This window comes from Pantherophis guttatus, chromosome 2 (genome assembly GCF_059756535.1).
Source record: "Pantherophis guttatus breed Tessera chromosome 2, ASM5975653v1, whole genome shotgun sequence".
Taxonomy (NCBI): Eukaryota; Metazoa; Chordata; class Lepidosauria; order Squamata; family Colubridae; genus Pantherophis; species Pantherophis guttatus.
Window position 1 is genome coordinate 174,456,254 of NC_142064.1, and position 17,262 is coordinate 174,473,515.

Genomic DNA, 17,262 nt, shown 5'->3' on the forward strand with positions numbered 1-17,262 from the left:
GCAACAGATCCAGTGACTAGTAAATTGGATACAGCTGAAAAGTAATTTCTGTTTTGGAAAGACAAATTACTACTCTGGTCAAGGAATTCTAAATCTATGCAAGCCTGGAAGATATTTGGGGTGGCAGCAGGGAAGATTTTTTATAAAAAAAAAGTTGCCCTCCTTAGGACCAATTTACTTGAAGAACAGTTTCAACGTTAATTTTCCAGGCTCTCGTGATAGGTACTGTATCAGAAACTGTGCACTGTCCCTTTTGTTAAGTGAGCTTAAATGGATAATCTTATTGGTGGTGACAGCAGGATTGCAGAATGGTCGTTGCTTACCTGAACGACCCTTTTATCCTCGCTGTGAAGACACTCCTTAACATGGGTATAGCTCACTCCTATTTGCATGGCTGGGTGTCAATCAAACCCTCTGGAGCTGGATATGCCCTGCTTCCTGCTCCTTCCTCAGTCTTTTCACGAAGACATCTTGGCCCAAGGGCAGCAGGACGGCCATGAAGAAAAATCCCTAGATTGCAGGACAGGAACAGAACAGCTACAGAACAAAAGAGAACAAAAAGAGAAAGAGACCTCCACCAAGGCCAGACTCGGCGACAAAAAAAGGGAGGAACGGAGTGTCTTCACAGCAAGGATAAAAGGGTCGTTCAGGTAAGCAACGACCATTTTCCTCCTCGCTGTTCAGACACTCCTTAACATGGGACATACCCAAGTTCCAGAAGAGAGGGAGGGGATTAAGCTGAAGGCTGGCCTTGGGGAGAGATTACAGACTGTAAAACTCTTCTGCCAAAGGCAGCATCTGCAGAGGCAAACCTGTCTAAACGATAGTGACTGACAAAAGAAGAAAGAGAGGACCAGGTTGCCGCCCGGCAAATATCATCTACCGATGCCTGGGTAGCCCAAGCCGCCGATGTTGCGGCACTACGGGTAGAATGGGGCAGGATACCACCCGGGACGGGAGCCTCCCACAACTCATATGCCCTAGAGATACAGGCTTTGAGCCACCTGCCAACTGTTGCTGAGGATACCTTCTGACCCAAGGAGGAGGGGAGGAAAGACACCAACAGCGCCTCAGTCTTGCGGAAGGAGGCAGTCCTCTTAAGATATCACCTTAACGCCCTTCGCACATCCAAAGTATGCCAGCGTCTCTCAGTAGGATGGCGAGGGTCCGGACAGAAATCAGGTAAGATAATTTCTTGTGCCCGATGAAAACGTGTGTTCACTTTTGGGATAAAGGCCGGGTCAAGTCGCAAGACCACCCGGTCCGGATAAAAAATACAGAGATCACTCCTCATAGACAAAGCCGCAATTTCAGATACACGACGAACCGAAGTGATTGCCAGCAAAAATGCCATCTTCAAGGACAAATAACGCAGGCTGATCGAAGCAAGAGGTTCGAACGGTGGTGCAGTCAAGGCTTGTAACACTAAGGTAAGGTCCCATGTAGGGTAGCGATGGACTGACGGGGGTCGCAGGTTGGTGACTCCTTGGAGAAAGGAACGGATTCGTGAATCCTGAGACAAGGGAACTTGATTATCTCCAGACAAAACAGTGGCCAGGGCCGCCACCTGACGACGAAGAGTCGCTGGAGCTAGACCTTTAGAAAACCCCGCATGCAGGAATCGCAGAATGTCCGGAACAGCTGCGGACGTGGGGTCAACGTGATGAGCACTGCACCATATCACAAAGGCAGTCCAAGAAGCGTCATAAATGCGAACTGTCGATGGCCGCCTGGCGGCTTGAATGATAGAAATGACATCTTCTGATAAGTGGTCCTTGAATAACTTTATGCGCTCAAATGCCACACGGCTAATCGGAGCCATTCTGGCTCCGGATGGCGTACCGCACCTTGAGTCAAAACAACCTTGTCCGGTGGAATCCTCCACGGTGGCTCGACGGACAGGTTCTTGAGATCTGCGAACCACTCTCGACGGGGCCAATACGGCGCTACCAGTAGTAGATTCGCCCGCTCTTGAATCACCTTCTGAATCACCTTGGGTATGATGGGCAGGGGAGGAAATGCATAAAGGAGTCCTCGAGGCCAAGGACTCCGCAGAGCGTCGAGACCCTCCGCCGCTGGTGACGGGTAACGGGAATAGAATCTTGGTAATTGAGTGTTGAGCGCTGTCGCAAACATGTCCACTACTGGTAGGCCGAACCTCCTCGACAGGTCCTGGAACAGGCCGGGATCCAACTGCCATTCTGCGTGATCTAACTTGTCTCTGCTGAGCCAATCTGCTTCCCGATTCACAGTCCCGGAAATGTGTTCGGCTCTTATCGACAAGAGGTGGAGCTCCGCCCAAGACAGAAGCCTCTCCGCTTCCTGCATCAGAGTCCAAGAGCGGGTCCCCCCTTGCTTGTTGATATGGGCCTTGGTGGCCACATTGTCTGTTAGTATCAAAAGGTCTTGGCGATACACAAGATGTTTGAAGTGAAAAAGAGCAAACCTTACCGCCCTGAGCTCCAGCCAATTTATATTGTGCAGTTTTTCCGTCGATGACCAGACCCCCTGGGCTAACTGGGAGTTGAGATGGGCCCCCCAGCCCCGCAGACTCGCATCCGTGGTTAAAACCATCCGTTTCGGTTCCAGAAAGGGAGAGCCCCTGCTGAGAGCCGGAGACAACCACCATCGCAGGGAGAGACGAACTGGAGCTGGAACTGTTACTTTGAAGATGGACTCCGCCCGACCTTGCTTCTGGAAGGGAAGCAGGAACCATTGAAGGCGACGAAGATGGAAACGTGCCCAAGGGACAATGTCTATGCAGGATATTAGTTTTCCCAGAAGCTGGGAAAGTGTCAGTAAGGGAACAGTCCTGTTCAGTAGAATTTGAGACACAAGATGCTGGATGCTGACACGTCTGTCTGGAGACAGAAGGACGACACACCGACTCGAATCTATCGTTGCTCCTAGGTGCAGAATATGATTTGTGGGGATCAGATGACTTTTGGTGAGATTCAAGGTGAATCCGTGGTCCTGAAGAGTTTGAAGTACCAACTCCTGATCTCGAATTGCCAGTTCGGTTGACGATGATAGAATCAAAATGTCGTCGAGGTAGCATGCTAGACGGACAGGTACCTCTCTGAGCGACGCCGCCACCGCTGCCAACAGTTTTGTAAAAGTCCTCGGGGCAGACGAGAGGCCGAACGGCATAGCCCGATACTGGAAGTGGTGGTTTCCAAACGCAAACCTGAGGTACCTCCTGTGCGATTGGTGAATGGGAACGTGCAGGTACGCCTCCTTTAGATCCACTGATTGCATTAGATCTCCCTGTCGGATGCAGCCTAGCAATGATTTGAGCGAATGCATTTTGAACCGACAGTACAAGATGTGTTGGTTGAGACGTCGTAGATTCAGAATGCCCCTCCAATCGCCCGAGCTTTTCGGCACCAGGAATAGCGTTGAATAAAGGCCGGTTCCGAGCTGTGTCGATGGAACACGTTCTATTGCCTGTATCTGCAGCAGATGTTGTATTTCGCGAGACAGAAGAAACTTCTTGTCCATCTGAGGCGGCCAGGGGCATTGCACATAAAAGTCCTGTGGCATGGTAATGAATTCCAAACGTAGACCGTTGGTGACAGTTTGGACAATCCAGGCATCCGAGGTGGTAAGAGGCCACTGGTGGGAAAAGGCCTGGAGTTTGCCTCCAATCGGTGCCAGGGACGGTGAGTCACTTGCCACGTCTGGAGTATCTGGAAGTAGAAGAGCGGAAGGGACGCCGGAAGGTGGATTGGCGGTGGCCACGGCCACGAAAGGACGTCTGGTCTGAAGCTGGTTGGTAAGAGAATTGAGAAGATCTTTGATAAGAGGCGCTTCCGGCACCTTGGTCGTAACGAAAGGGCTGCCGGCTATAGGGGAAGAAGCGTCTATCCTGGCGTCTGAAAGCCATGGGCAATACCTTCTTTTTATCTCGGTTTTCAACCAAGATGGAGTCCAAAGATGACCCAAACAAAGCCGTACCCTTGTACGGAGCAGCAGTCAAACGCCACTTGGATTTTGCGTCAGCTCTCCAATTACGAAGCCACAGAAGTCATCTAGAAGAAACTGTCGAAGCCAAGGCTCGTGAAGCAAATTTAGCTGCGTTCAAGGACGCATCGGCCGAATATTCAGCAGCAGCGATTAACTTCGCCAGATCCTGCTGCAACCGCGCGTCTTCAGGAGGAAGTCTGTCCCTCAATTGACGCAGCCACACCAGGGAGGCCCGGTTGAAAAAAGAGGAAAAAGTAGCAGCACGGATGGCCCATGCTACCGCCTGGTGTGTCTTACGGAATGACATCTCCGCCCGCTTATCCTCAAACTTGAGGCCATCACCAGCTTCACCTACCAGAATCGACGAAGATGTCAGACTAGCTACGGGATCATCAATTTTAGGTAACTGCAGAAGAGCATCTAACACAGGAGCTGAGGCATATAGCTTTCGATCGAAGGAATTCGGGCCAGAAAGCGAAGCGGGGTGGTCCCATGGTTTCTGAATGACCTGACAGAAAAGGTCAGGACACGGTACATAGTCGTGATCAGGTTGAGGTAGATTAAACAAGTTACTATTAGGGTCAGGCGGAGCAGAAGCAGAACCCTGATTTAAATTGGTGTCCATGTTGGTAGCAGCCTTCGCTTTGCGTAAAAGGGAACGAAACATTGAGGGCTTGAACAATCCCGGAAAGGCAGGCTTGTCCTGGACCGCCTCCTCATCCTCTGACATCTCAAAGTCTTCTAGAAAGTCATCCTCCCTGACAAGCTCAGGCACCTGAACATAGGAGGTAGAAGGTTGCTGCTCCAAGGCAGACGGCATATGACATGAGGGAGCAGGTACACAACCTGGAATGGGTAACATACCAGAGGCCTGCTGCAACCCAACCTGAAAAATGTGGGACATAGTCTGAGTAAACAACTGGAAATCCACAGGTTGGCCAAGGGTAGGCCCCGCCTCAGGGCGGAGACCTGCTGCAGTGGGTGTGAAGGTAGCCTCAGGAACATGCCTAGAGGCCTGAGAATTGTGACTGGCCATGCTAGAGGACCTTGATCTAGCTCTGACACAGGGCTGGTTAACAGATGTCAAGGGAAAATTCCTAGAAGTGGAAGGGCAGACTGCAGAAGGTTCAGCATCCTGGACAGCAATATCCTGGAGCACCCCCGGTTCACAAACAGCATTGAGGTCCAAATCCTCATCAACCGGTTCGTGACAATCAAGCAACTGAGCCTGGTGTTGTGCCTTTGAGAACTGTTTTTCCAGAGCATTGTGTCTGCGTTGGGCATCCCTGTCTGATTTAGAGGACTTGCCCAACTTGGCAGATTTGGCACCCCTGGTCTTCCTCCCCTTAGCGTGCTTAGGAGAAGGAGCTGGAGACGGAGAGGGGCTCCTGTCAAGGTCTGAAGACAGAGCAACAGCCTCCATATTGTTTGTAAAAACAAATACAATTTTTCTGAATTTTTTGAATTTTTTTGAATATTTTTTTAAAATTTTGAAATTTTGAAAAAAAAATTGAATTTTGAATTTTGAAATTTTTTTTAAATATTTACACAAAAAATACACTGATATCACTTAGCAACTATCAACCGCCAGCAACAATATATACAGATAACAAATTTCCCCCCCCCTTTTTTTTTTTAAATAATCAACATAAAAAAAGGGTTTACTTCCCTGATGATGGCAGTCACGCTGAGTCAGGCAGATGCACGTGCAGGTAACTGCTGGACCGCGTCCACACCTGCAGGAAGGCAAACGACCCTGGGAACCAAAGCCCAGGTCGCTGCACAAAGTGGGAGAGGCACAATGGTGGGCTAGTGACCCTGGAAACCAAAGCCCAGGTCACTACACAAGCTGGATAAACTACTGATAGAGACAAGATGGCGGTCTGTGAGAGAAGCACTGGGGCATCGCAAGCCAGGCGAAGCAAAGTGCCTACGGCTGGAGCCCAAAAATATTGCCCAAGGAAGCCTCCGTTCGGCTAATGAGTATGCCAGCCGGCAGGGACTCAAGCCGCAATATCCAAAACGAGGCTGCGCTGGTCAGAAGACAGTAAAGAGGCAAAGGACGGCTCTAGCAGCAAGAAAATGGCGTGGAAATGTTAAATTGAGCAAAGCCAAGCCGCGAACGGCGGCCGGAGCCCCGAACCGCCGTTCCGCTCCAATTAGCCTCTGCTAGAACGCTATGAAAGGCGCAAGCCTCAAAAACAACAGAGAATGTCCAAAAATTGAAAAATAACAAAATAAAATAACAATTTAGGAAATTACTAAGAGAGAACAGACACCCTAATGCACTTTGCAAATGGCTGAGTGAAAAGACTGGGGAAGGAGCAGGAAGCAGGGCGTATCCAGCTCCATAGGGTTTGATTGACACCCAGCCATGCAAATAGGAGTGAGCTATACCCATGTTAAGGAGTGTCTGAACAGCGAGGAGGAAAATATATTGTGCAAATCAGTGGACATTTTCACTGTCTTAGTATGGCTTTTAAATACATTTTAAATCTTTAATAAATTTGAAATTTCTATGTTAAGAAAATTTACTGTTTAAATGAAAACGTCTTAAAAATAGGAAACAGTAAATTTTCTTAACATAGAAATTTCAAACTTATTAAAGATTTAAAATGTATTTAAAAGCCATACTAAGACAGTGAAAATGTCCACTGATTTCCACAATATATTCTGCAATCCTGCAGTACTGATATTTTAGGGTTGCATGTTGCCTTAGTTTTATTTGATTGTCTCTATAATGGTATTTCTCTCACACACAAATATATTTCTTAAGCAGGAGGGACAGTTTTATGGAAAATTAAAATACAGATAAGCATAACCTAGTCAAATCTTACCAGCGTATCTGTTTTCCACAGGCTGTCTTTGACTGTGTGGTGAATTCACTCAAAAATGTCCTCAATATTCTTATTGTATACATGCTCTTCATGTTCATCTTCGCTGTGGTTGCTGTCCAGCTCTTTAAAGGCAGATTCTTCTACTGCACTGATGAATCCAAGGAGTTTGAAAAAGACTGCAGGTACATAGCCTCCTCCCGTTCAGTTTTTTTATTCAATTCTTTTCTCCTATATGGCCAATCCTGTAATTTATAAGAAGCTGTGTGATTCATAAAGTTATATAACCTGTATAATTCCCTGTGTCACATTGCCATTGCATTCAGGGCAAGCCACTGGCTTCCAATGCATTATTTTCTGATATTTATTTAATTAATTTATATAGCTGCTCAACTTGCAGATGTGTCTCTGGATTGCTAGCCGCTCATTAAAACAAAATAAAGAACAACAGCTAGAAATCAAGAGATGGTGAGTTCCAATCCCGTCTTAGGCATCAAAACCTGCCGTTACTTGGGGTAACTTGGGGCCACTCACTGTCTCTCAGCCCAGCTCACCTAATAGGTTTGTTGTGAGGAAAGTAGGAAGAAGTAGAAGTATTAGATATGTCCATCACCTTGAGTTATTGAGTGATGTCCTGATTCAGATTTTTTTTCTACATTAATAATATAGATTTTATAGCTTGCCTATATCAAAATACATTGCATCAATTTTCTATATCAACAAATAATAATATTTGTAAAACAAATAATTTCCTGAAGTTATAATCTAATTCAGTAAAGTACAAAACACTTTAAAAAGTCTTCCATTCTTCCATTTATCTCTATTATGCTGTTTATTTTAAGTTGCTGGATACAAGTTAAGGCAATATGAGGAGTTGGTGTTCTGGCCTTTTTTTCTTTAATGATTATTTGTGATTTAGTGGTTATCGTGGTGTCATTTTAAATGTATGATTTTCATGGTTTTAAAGGTTCACAGGAAAACATTACTACAAGAACTTGGTAGCAGTAAGCTATATTGTAAATTGATATGTTTTTGTAGTTAAAAGTACATAACCATAAAGAAATAGTGAATAAAAGGAAATACTTGCAATTTATAAATATCTATTCTCTTGAAGTCATGATGATTTACTACAAGTGTGTAGAGATAAAATTGCATTTCTGTACAGAACTGCAAATGCTAGTAAAAGGAGATGATTAAGGAGATGGAACATACAGTCAGGTCCAGAAATATTGGGACATCGACACAATTCTAACATCTTTGGCTCTATACACCACCACAATGGAGTTGGAATGAAACAAACACAATGTGTGTTAACTGCAGACTGTCAGCTTTAATTTGAGGGTATGTACATCCAACTCAGGTGAACAGTGTAGGACTTACAGCAGTTTGCATATGTGCCTCCCACTTGTTAAGGGACCAAAAGTAATGGGACAGAATAATAATCATAAATCAAACTTTCCCTTCTTAATACTTGGTTGCAAATCCTTTGCAGTCAATCACAGCCTGAAGTCTGGAATGCATAGACATCACCAGACACTGGGTTTCATCCCTCGTGATGCTCTGCCAGGCCTCTACTGCAACTGTCTTCAGTTCCTGCTTGTTCTTGGGGCATTTTCCCTTCAGTTTTGTCTTCAGCAAGTGAAATGCATGCTCAATGGGATTCAGGTCAAGTGATTGACTTGGCCATTGCATAACATTCCACTTCTGTCCCTTCAAAAACTCTGGTTGCTTTTGCAGTATGCTTTGGGTCATTGTCCATCTGCACTGTGAAGTGCCATCCAATGAGTTCTGCAGCATTTGGCTGAATGTGAGCAGATAATATTGCCTGAAACACTTCAGAATTCATCCTGCTGCTTTTGTCAGCAGTCATATCATCAATAAATACAAGAGAACCAGTTCCATTGGCAGCCATACTTGCCCACGCCATGACACTACCACTACCATGCTTCACTGATGAGGTGGTATGTTTAGGATCATGAGCAGTTCCTTTCCTTGTCCATAGTCTTCTCTTCCCATCACTCTGGTACAAGTTAATCTTGGTCTCATCTGTCCATAGGATCTTGTTCCAGAACTGTGAAGGCTTTGTTAGATGTTGTTTGGCAAACTTTAATCTGGCCTTCCTGTTTTTGAGACTCACCAATGGTTTACATCTTGTGGTGAACCCTCTGTATTCACTCTGGTGAAGTCTTCTCTTGATTGTTGACTTCAACACACATACACCTACCTCCTGGAGAGTGTTCTTGATCTGGCCAACTGTTGTGAAGGGTGTTTTCTTCACCAGGGAAAGAATTCTTCGGTCATCCACCACACTTGTTTTCCGTGGTGTCCCAGGTCTTTTGGTGTTGCTGAGCTCACCGGTGCATTCCTTCTTTTTGAGAATGTTTCAAACAGTTGTTTTGGCCACGCCTAATGTTCTTGCTATCTCTCTGGTGGGTTTGTTTTGGTTCTTCAGCCTAATGATGGCTTGCTTCACTGATAGTGACAGCTCTTTGGATCTCATCTTGAGAGATGACAGCAACAGATTCCAAATGCAAATAGCGCACTTGAAATGAAGTCTGGGCCTTTTATCTGCACATTGTAATTGGGGTAATGAGGGAATATCGCACACCTGGCCATGGAACAGCTGAGAAGCCAATTGTCCCATTACTTTTGGTCCCTTAACAAGTGGGAGGCACATATGCAAACTGCTGTAAGTCCTACACCGTTCACCTGAGTTAGATGTACATACCCTCAAATTAAAGCTGACAGTCTGCAGTTAACACACATTGTGTTTGTTTCATTCCAACTCCATTGTGGTGGTGTATAGAGCCAAAGATGTTAGAATTGTGTCGATGTCCCAATATTTCTGGACCTGACTGTATTTAAAAGCGGCCAAGTGTCAGTCCCCTCCACAAGAGAGGCTATGGAAAGCACAGATGAAATGCTAGAATTTCTTAATTCTGTGATAGATTCATTAATGGGTAATGAACTGTATTTAAAAGGAAGGAAAACAGCACAACTATATTCATTTTTAAATCAGAGTACACAACTCATTTTACTCTCAGATTTAACATCTCTCTAGTGGCTATGTTATGCAAAGGATAATTTGCCTTGACATTCCTTCAGTCTCTGTGTGATATTTACAGACATGCAGAATTTAAATCATTTACTATAATTTAAATAGTTTAGTTTCCTTTGTTGCCCAATCAATATTCCTGGACCTTTGCTACTAAACTATCAATAAAGATGTTCTCAATAGGTTCATTTATTGAATTGAATCAATTTGTCTTAAAACATCTGAGGAAAAGGGTAACTATGGACTAGAAGGATCCCTTAATTTATCTATGTAATTAGACAATAACTCAAAGCAAGTTGAAACATTCCTCTAGATTCTAGAGCTTCAAAGACATAACTGAGATAGGGATTGTTTCTTTGTCATCATCGCTACCAGAGAATAATATCTGAGGCATTCTCACTTGTGTTGATTAATTTTGACCTGAGTTTTTTCCCCATTTGTGTTCAAGGTGCCATTCCATCTGTTTCTGTTTTCAAAACCTGAGTATATCAGGGAGCCAAACAAGCTCTGTTTAGGGAAGAGCATTTGGGAGTTTTTAAAGCAAGGGCACAAATCACCCCTTTGCTGTTCAAAACATTTTGACTATGACCACAGACAAGGCATGCCCAAATCCCCTAGGAATCCATCACTGCTAGTCATTTTAATTGCACAATCACCTTTATAGAGGGATAACAAACCTATTGTTGCCATGGCAACCATAAAATCTGGAGTCATACAATTATCTGAGATGGAATCAATTTATTTTGCTGTTCTGAAAACTTACTACTACTCAAAAATCTAAATTAGGCAAAGATATTGCAGATATGTTTAGCTATTTTTTCAGAATTTTGTATGAGAAAAACATTTTAAAACAATTCAGTCTACATTTTCAGCACTGTAAAAACTTTTCAAACCAGAAGCTTTAGATTCTTCAAATTGCTAAAGAATTGGTTTGCAACTTTGGCAACTTTATTGGGGGAAAATATATGGAGCAACTGAAAATAATGCAAAATTATTGTATTGAAAATTATCCTAATAAATTTATTCAGTTTCATCCCCAGTTAAATAATATAGTATCAAATTTTAAATAAAGTAACTGTATATGAATTGATCTTCCCATAATTACCTTTTGTTTGGGGAGACTAACATCAGATTAGTAACTATACAGTAGTGATGTTTGCTTGATTAATCTTTCAGTCAATTTTGAAATCTGAATAAATAATAAACACCTCTTTTCACAATCTCCTTTGAATGTTAATGCTGTCAAAGAGACCATTTACATCTTAGAAGATTCTTATTACTTATTCTTATTCTTGACGAATGTATCTTTTCTTTTATGTACACTGAGAGCATATGCACCAAGACAAATTCCTTGTGTGTCCAATCACACTTGGCCAATAAAGAATTCTATTCTATTCTATTCTATTAAACTGTTAAACTCCATTGTGTAAACTTGTCTCTGAACATTTTTGTTGATCTTCCTTAGAGGAGAATATTTAGTCTACGAGAAGAACAATGAAGTGAAGGCTGAGAGACGAGAGTGGAGGAAATATGATTTCCATTATGACAATGTACTATGGGCACTGCTTACCCTTTTCACTGTGTCTACAGGAGAAGGTTGGCCAGAGTAAGTTATTGATGAAAATAAGGATGTTTTAAAACAACAGGGACCTTGAGCATCTAATTGGCTGTCATTAAATAAGAATGTTGGATTTAGCTAATCTAAACTTGATCTGAATTACATAAATTATACAGATGAGGTCATTATGCTACTTTTATTTAGGCTTGTCTATGCTACTTTTGTTTAGGCTTGTTTACTCTTACCATATGAAAATACCACCCCAGTTGGATAAATTATTTATTTACAATGGCACAGAAGATTCAAAACTTGACCAACCAACATGAAAAAAAAAGTACATGTCACAGATAACAAGTAGTAAAAAGACACATACTCTGACATTGGATTAAATTCCAAAATTTATAGGCTATAAAACAACATTTGGCAATATATAGGGAAATGGATGTATTTTTGTTTTATAATGTATCATTCTGGTCAAACAAATCTGAGATTGTTATTATGAAAGATGTTACGAGGAAAAGTGGGTTTCTTTATAAAATTAACAATATAAATCAATATAAGCTGGGAATTCAGAGCTTCCAGCACCTCAAAATTAAAGACTGGCATAAGAAATTTTCTTAAGCTTCTTTATGCCTACCATGGGAGAGTGTTAATTTAAATTTCAGTTCTCATTATTATCAGTACTTTAATTATTATGCTGGGCCTTAAATATTGGCTTTGGGATACTGAAGGAAAAAAATCACAAGTACAACAGAACCAGAAATACTATTTCCATTTTGTAACCAATAATTATTCAGTTCTGACATATTTTACTACAAAGTTGACTGGAGTTTTAAGGCTACTCTCCAGGTGTCTAATTTAATCATGTTTGCTGAGGATTGTAGGAAATGAAGTTCAAGACATCTGAAGAATACTGTGTTGGAAAGACTCCATGTTAGTAATAGGATCCTTCTACACCCAAGCAGCACTTTTAAAGATATCATATTGTTTATTTATTAGTTGCAAGAAAAAGATGACTGTTATATTAATGTGCATTGTATTATACAATCTGATATAAGCCTGTATAGTATTATATTATTATATAATAATATTATTATAATATGCCGATAATATGCTAGAATTAGAATTATATTAATAAAATTACATTTTCTTTATTTGTTTATATACCACCTCAATCTAACTAGACTCTAAGAAGTTTACAACAGATGTAATGAAATACCAAAGTAATAATACACTAACATAAAATATAAACAATTTATATAAAACAAAAACTAATACTTTTTTTTTTGCAGTGTTCTTAAGCACTCAGTGGATGCTACATATGAGAATCAGGGGCCCAGCCCTGGTTATCGCATGGAGATGTCCATCTTCTATGTGGTTTATTTTGTGGTCTTCCCATTTTTTTTTGTCAACATTTTTGTGGCCTTAATCATCATCACTTTCCAAGAGCAAGGGGACAAGATGATGGAGGAATACAGTCTGGAGAAAAATGAGGTATGGCATACATTGGAAAATCCAATGAAAATGTTGTTTTGACAGTGAGGATATTATTAAAAAAATAAGCATTCATTTCTCTCATTCTCTCTTAAATTTTTAGCAGTTCAAAGACTTCAGCTTGGTACAAAAATATTTTGCAAGGTGCAGGAGGAACTGAAAAACTGATTTTACTGAGTCTGTAACTGGTAGCAAAGAAAGTTTGATACCAGAAAGACTGCAAAGGCAGATTTTTATAGAAAACTAACAAGAAGCTGCATGTTCTCATCATGATAAAGTCTGGAAAATTAAAATACTTAGAATATATAAGGACAAAAATTCATATGCTGTAGATCTATAGAATATATGAAATAATAATATGGCTAATTGTGGAGAAAAGCTGACCTATATAATACTATTTTGATCAATATATATTATCTATCAACTTCATGTAGGTATATTAGCATCATATACTATTGGCATTTTACATAGTATAGAATTGAGATTATTGCTGCTCCACTTCTTGCATTAGGCTGTTCTTCCTTACGAAAGAGAAAAGAGTCTGATCCTTATTCTATGGCACACTAATAATCCTTTTTGTTTCGTTTCTCTACAAATAGTCATAACCTCCATTAACTAGCTGCCCATGGGGAAATGGCTTAAAATCCAAAGAGTAGGACCTTTTTTCTATTAAAAGCCACATTCTCTCAAGGGTACTGTATTAGCAGACAGGACTGCTCTCCCTCCCTCCCACCATCCCTCCCTCCTCCCAATATCTGCCTATGGGAGAAATTACTTTAAAATAAAAAATACAGATTTTTTTTTCTATTAAGGGATACATTCTCTTATGTAAATCTGTTATTGGACAAGCCTGCTCCCCTTTTTCTCTCATTTGCCTTTCTCCTACCATTTCCCTCTTTTCCTCCTTTCCCACAGGCTAGCAGAAGAATAATAAATCAGTCTTGCAAAGTTTGAAGTCATAAAGAGCTTTGGAAACTAATCTGAGGGCCACAGCCTCTCCCCACTGCTGAATTAATGCTACCCATCCTTCTCTGAGTCAGCAGAAAACTATACCAGCACAAAATTTTCTGCCTCTATTGTCTCCTTTGTGATTCACTGCTAAATGATGCTGTTCTAATTATGTATATGTAACACTTGATTAGCAAAGACATAAATTCCCCTATCTTTGCTCCTTCCCTCTCAACCAAAAGGAAAAACATCCACTAGTCACTCTGGTGTAATAGGAATGCAGTATTCTTGGTTGTAGGACTTTGTCCATTAAATCTAGGCTTTTCCCTGTGCCTTTCTTTCTATACCGTATTCTATTGTAAGCTGAGCTTAATAAATTTTTTAAAAATTAGATTAGATGAAGGAGCTGAATCATTAAAAGTCGTTTTAATGGGGATTTCTCTCCCCCATCTTTTCTAAATAGACAACATATTTCAAGTTCTATATTCCTTAATATCAGTTGCGGAATGAGGGTAGACCTGTCATTCCTTAGTTGTGCTATTTCAGATTTTACTAAAATGACAAGTAAAAGACTTGCAGGCTGAGCAGTCTAGTGTTGTTGCATTATTTTGATAGGGGGGAAAAATCATAGCATTGCTATGTCAGCTCTTTACAGACAGCAGGAGTTTAGTCTGGCTAGAGATGAGAGGGAAGAGAGCATAGTTAACAGTCTGAATCAACAAATGTTCTGATCTCTCCCACCACTGGTCTTATAACTTTTGCCTCCAACATTTTTGTTGATGAAGTGTAATAACAGTTTTTACTATTGGCTGTCAGAAAGGGCTACTTTTGGCAAGGTCAAAAGAAGCCTAAAATCAGATCAGTCTCATACCATAACATGGGAAAGGTGAAATGTCCCAAAAATAGAAGCCTCAAGCTCATTTTATCTCAAAGGAGAAAGACACATAAGATTTCAAGGTAAATAGGGCTTGCATTTGATATATAACAATCATTGCATTTATAATTTACAATACAATTATCAGAAGTATGTGTGGTTAAATGTCTGCCTACATTGATTCCAGTTCTAGTATTTGATTATAGAAGCCTAACAGCAATTGCAGCATTCCCTTAAATCCCTTTCTTATAGAAGAAAAGAATCACTTTGAGTTTGTAGAAGGTGGCCAAAATTCTTCCAATAACATTAAGCAGTGACTAAGTTTCCTGCACCTTTCTCCTGTTTCAGACCTGAGTGGCAAAGTATTAGAATTAGATGATGACCCAGAAGAACCATTAAAACTAGACCATGAACCGACTAGATTAGAATAACAGATGGTCTGATCAAGTTCCACTGATTGCAATAGTATCTTCTACAGCCATGCTGCTACAGTCCCCCAATCTTTTGCTTGACAATAGACTCTCAAGATGCTTATGATCTTTATCATTCAATTAAAATTATACTATTTCTTGAGAACAGGAGAATTTTACACATATCATCCTAACTTATAATTAGTCTTTTGATCAGAGAAACAGAAAAATGGGCATCCCCCCATCCCCTGAAACATAACATTTCTGATACAGACAATTATACAAATTTAATGACCAGACTGAGAGCTGCCTTTGATGATTCTACCAGATAGGCTACAGACAATGATGAGATGTGATGCTTACAAAGTGAACATCAAGTGTGCACATATGTGGCTAACTTTCAATATTTTTGTTCAGGACATGATTTGAATCAGCTACCTTTGATAAACCAATTTAAAGAGCGCCTGCCTGATGAATTATAGAACAAACTTAATGGAGAAAGCACTCCGAGCACCTTGGAAGTGTTAATCCAATGTTGTGTTGTTACAAATATAAGACTCATGAAAGAGGCACAGAATATGGGCAGGAAGGAGTGATGAAATTACTCTCCCTTTCCTTTTTTTCAAACCCCCCTCCCCTCCCCATCTAATCTTCAAATGTTAAATGCACGCATGGAGCCATCAGAGCTCCATTGTTGGCTGCAAAAAAGTTATGTTAATGTACGGAGGAAGTTCATTTATGTTGTAGGATTTGGGTGTATTTTGACCAGTTTGCCCCCCTAAAATACTTAGCTGAGACAAGAGCTAAGTATTATATATGTAGGAAGGGGAAACATTTTGCAAACAAATACCCTAAATGTTCTAAATTTGCTTATGAGGAACCAACAAACCAAATTCTAGGAGCTTGAGAAAGGAATAGGATGTATAATACTCATAGTATCTCCTTCGCCTCACACAAAAAATTGACTGCCATAAACCTTCAGAGCCTAGTAGATTTTAAAGCTAGGGCAGTTTTGTAGACTGCAATTGAATACAAATATACCTAGCTATTTAGGCAGTAGATCCATTAATGAAGATGGAAATCATTGATGGTAGATACCTGTACTCAGGACCATCATTTTATTAAACTTTTGATATACTTTTCATTTTCGCTTCTTCTATACATGTCTCTATAGCATTGGGGATGCATCTGCTTCAGATCTATAACCTACATATTCTTGAGAGCAAGAAAATACCGCCTTTGACTCTCCAAAATGCCAAACCTAATGCCGAGCCTCTTCCAAAGAGAAAGCAGCTACAGAAATTACCTGCTTGCCCATGTCATTAAAGAAATGGAAACCTTGATGTCAAGTTGAAGGTTGGGATTTATTTGTCCCTTGGCATTCTCAGTCATCATTCCATTAAAAAGAAAAAATAATTCTTTGAATTTCATGATTAGTTCTAAATTCTATAATCATTAAGCATCATTAGCTCTCTCTCATTTCTGAACTTTTAAAAACCGCATTTTTGCCAGTTTAGATCTCAGAAGAGAATGTAGTTTAATTTACATGAAGGTGGGGTACCTATATTTAGTTCGCTTTGCCATGCAATATGAAAAGTTCATACAGACATATAGTTCAGTTTATGTCCATCAATAAATTTATAAATCCCACATTTTTCATGAGACACTGGACTGCTACATTGAAGTTTATTTGATGACCTGTTAATTTATTCTGAAGATCAACTACTCACACTAAAAAGTTCCATAGTGTACTTCACCAGTTCTACCTATGCAATGTATATACTAAAATAGAGAAATTGACCTCTTGGATTATCAACGGCACCACAACTTTTCTGTGGGAATCACAATGGATCTCACCAAAATGAATTCAATTCTCTCCTTGAGTATGTACACACACCCACAATGTCAAGGGAATGCAACAATTTGGAAGATTCTTAAATTTTATTACCAATTGATCCATGATTTTGCAACATATATAAAAGCTTTCACCCATCTTGCATAAAATGGGATTTTCAAGCATCATGCATAGTTTCAAGTGGAATCTTGATGCTCAACAGGCTTGTTCCTCATTTGAACAGACTTTTGCCTCCCTGCCTTATCCTCTGCCATCATGCGCCTTTGTT

At 40.8% G+C, this 17,262-nt stretch overlaps 1 protein-coding gene and 1 long non-coding RNA gene across 5 annotated transcripts in view; one reads left to right on the top strand and one right to left on the bottom strand.

The window, feature by feature from the left end:
• CACNA1A (calcium voltage-gated channel subunit alpha1 A) overlaps positions 1-17,262 on the top strand; it is a 360,780-nt gene that overhangs the window by 260,325 nt on the left and 83,193 nt on the right. For all 4 annotated transcript variants that reach the window (XM_087887342.1, XM_087887339.1, XM_087887340.1 and 1 more), the window contains 3 exons: positions 6,825-6,985; positions 11,321-11,461; positions 12,706-12,907. In XM_087887342.1, coding sequence (XP_087743468.1) covers positions 6,825-6,985; positions 11,321-11,461; positions 12,706-12,907 — 504 coding nt within the window. The remainder of the gene's footprint in view (positions 1-6,824; positions 6,986-11,320; positions 11,462-12,705; positions 12,908-17,262) is intronic.
• Positions 1-17,262, bottom strand: part of LOC117658913 (uncharacterized) — a 96,555-nt gene that overhangs the window by 25,631 nt on the left and 53,662 nt on the right. Inside the window, exon 2 of the long non-coding RNA XR_015732524.1 lies at positions 6,804-7,045. This is a non-coding gene — a long non-coding RNA (uncharacterized LOC117658913). The remainder of the gene's footprint in view (positions 1-6,803; positions 7,046-17,262) is intronic.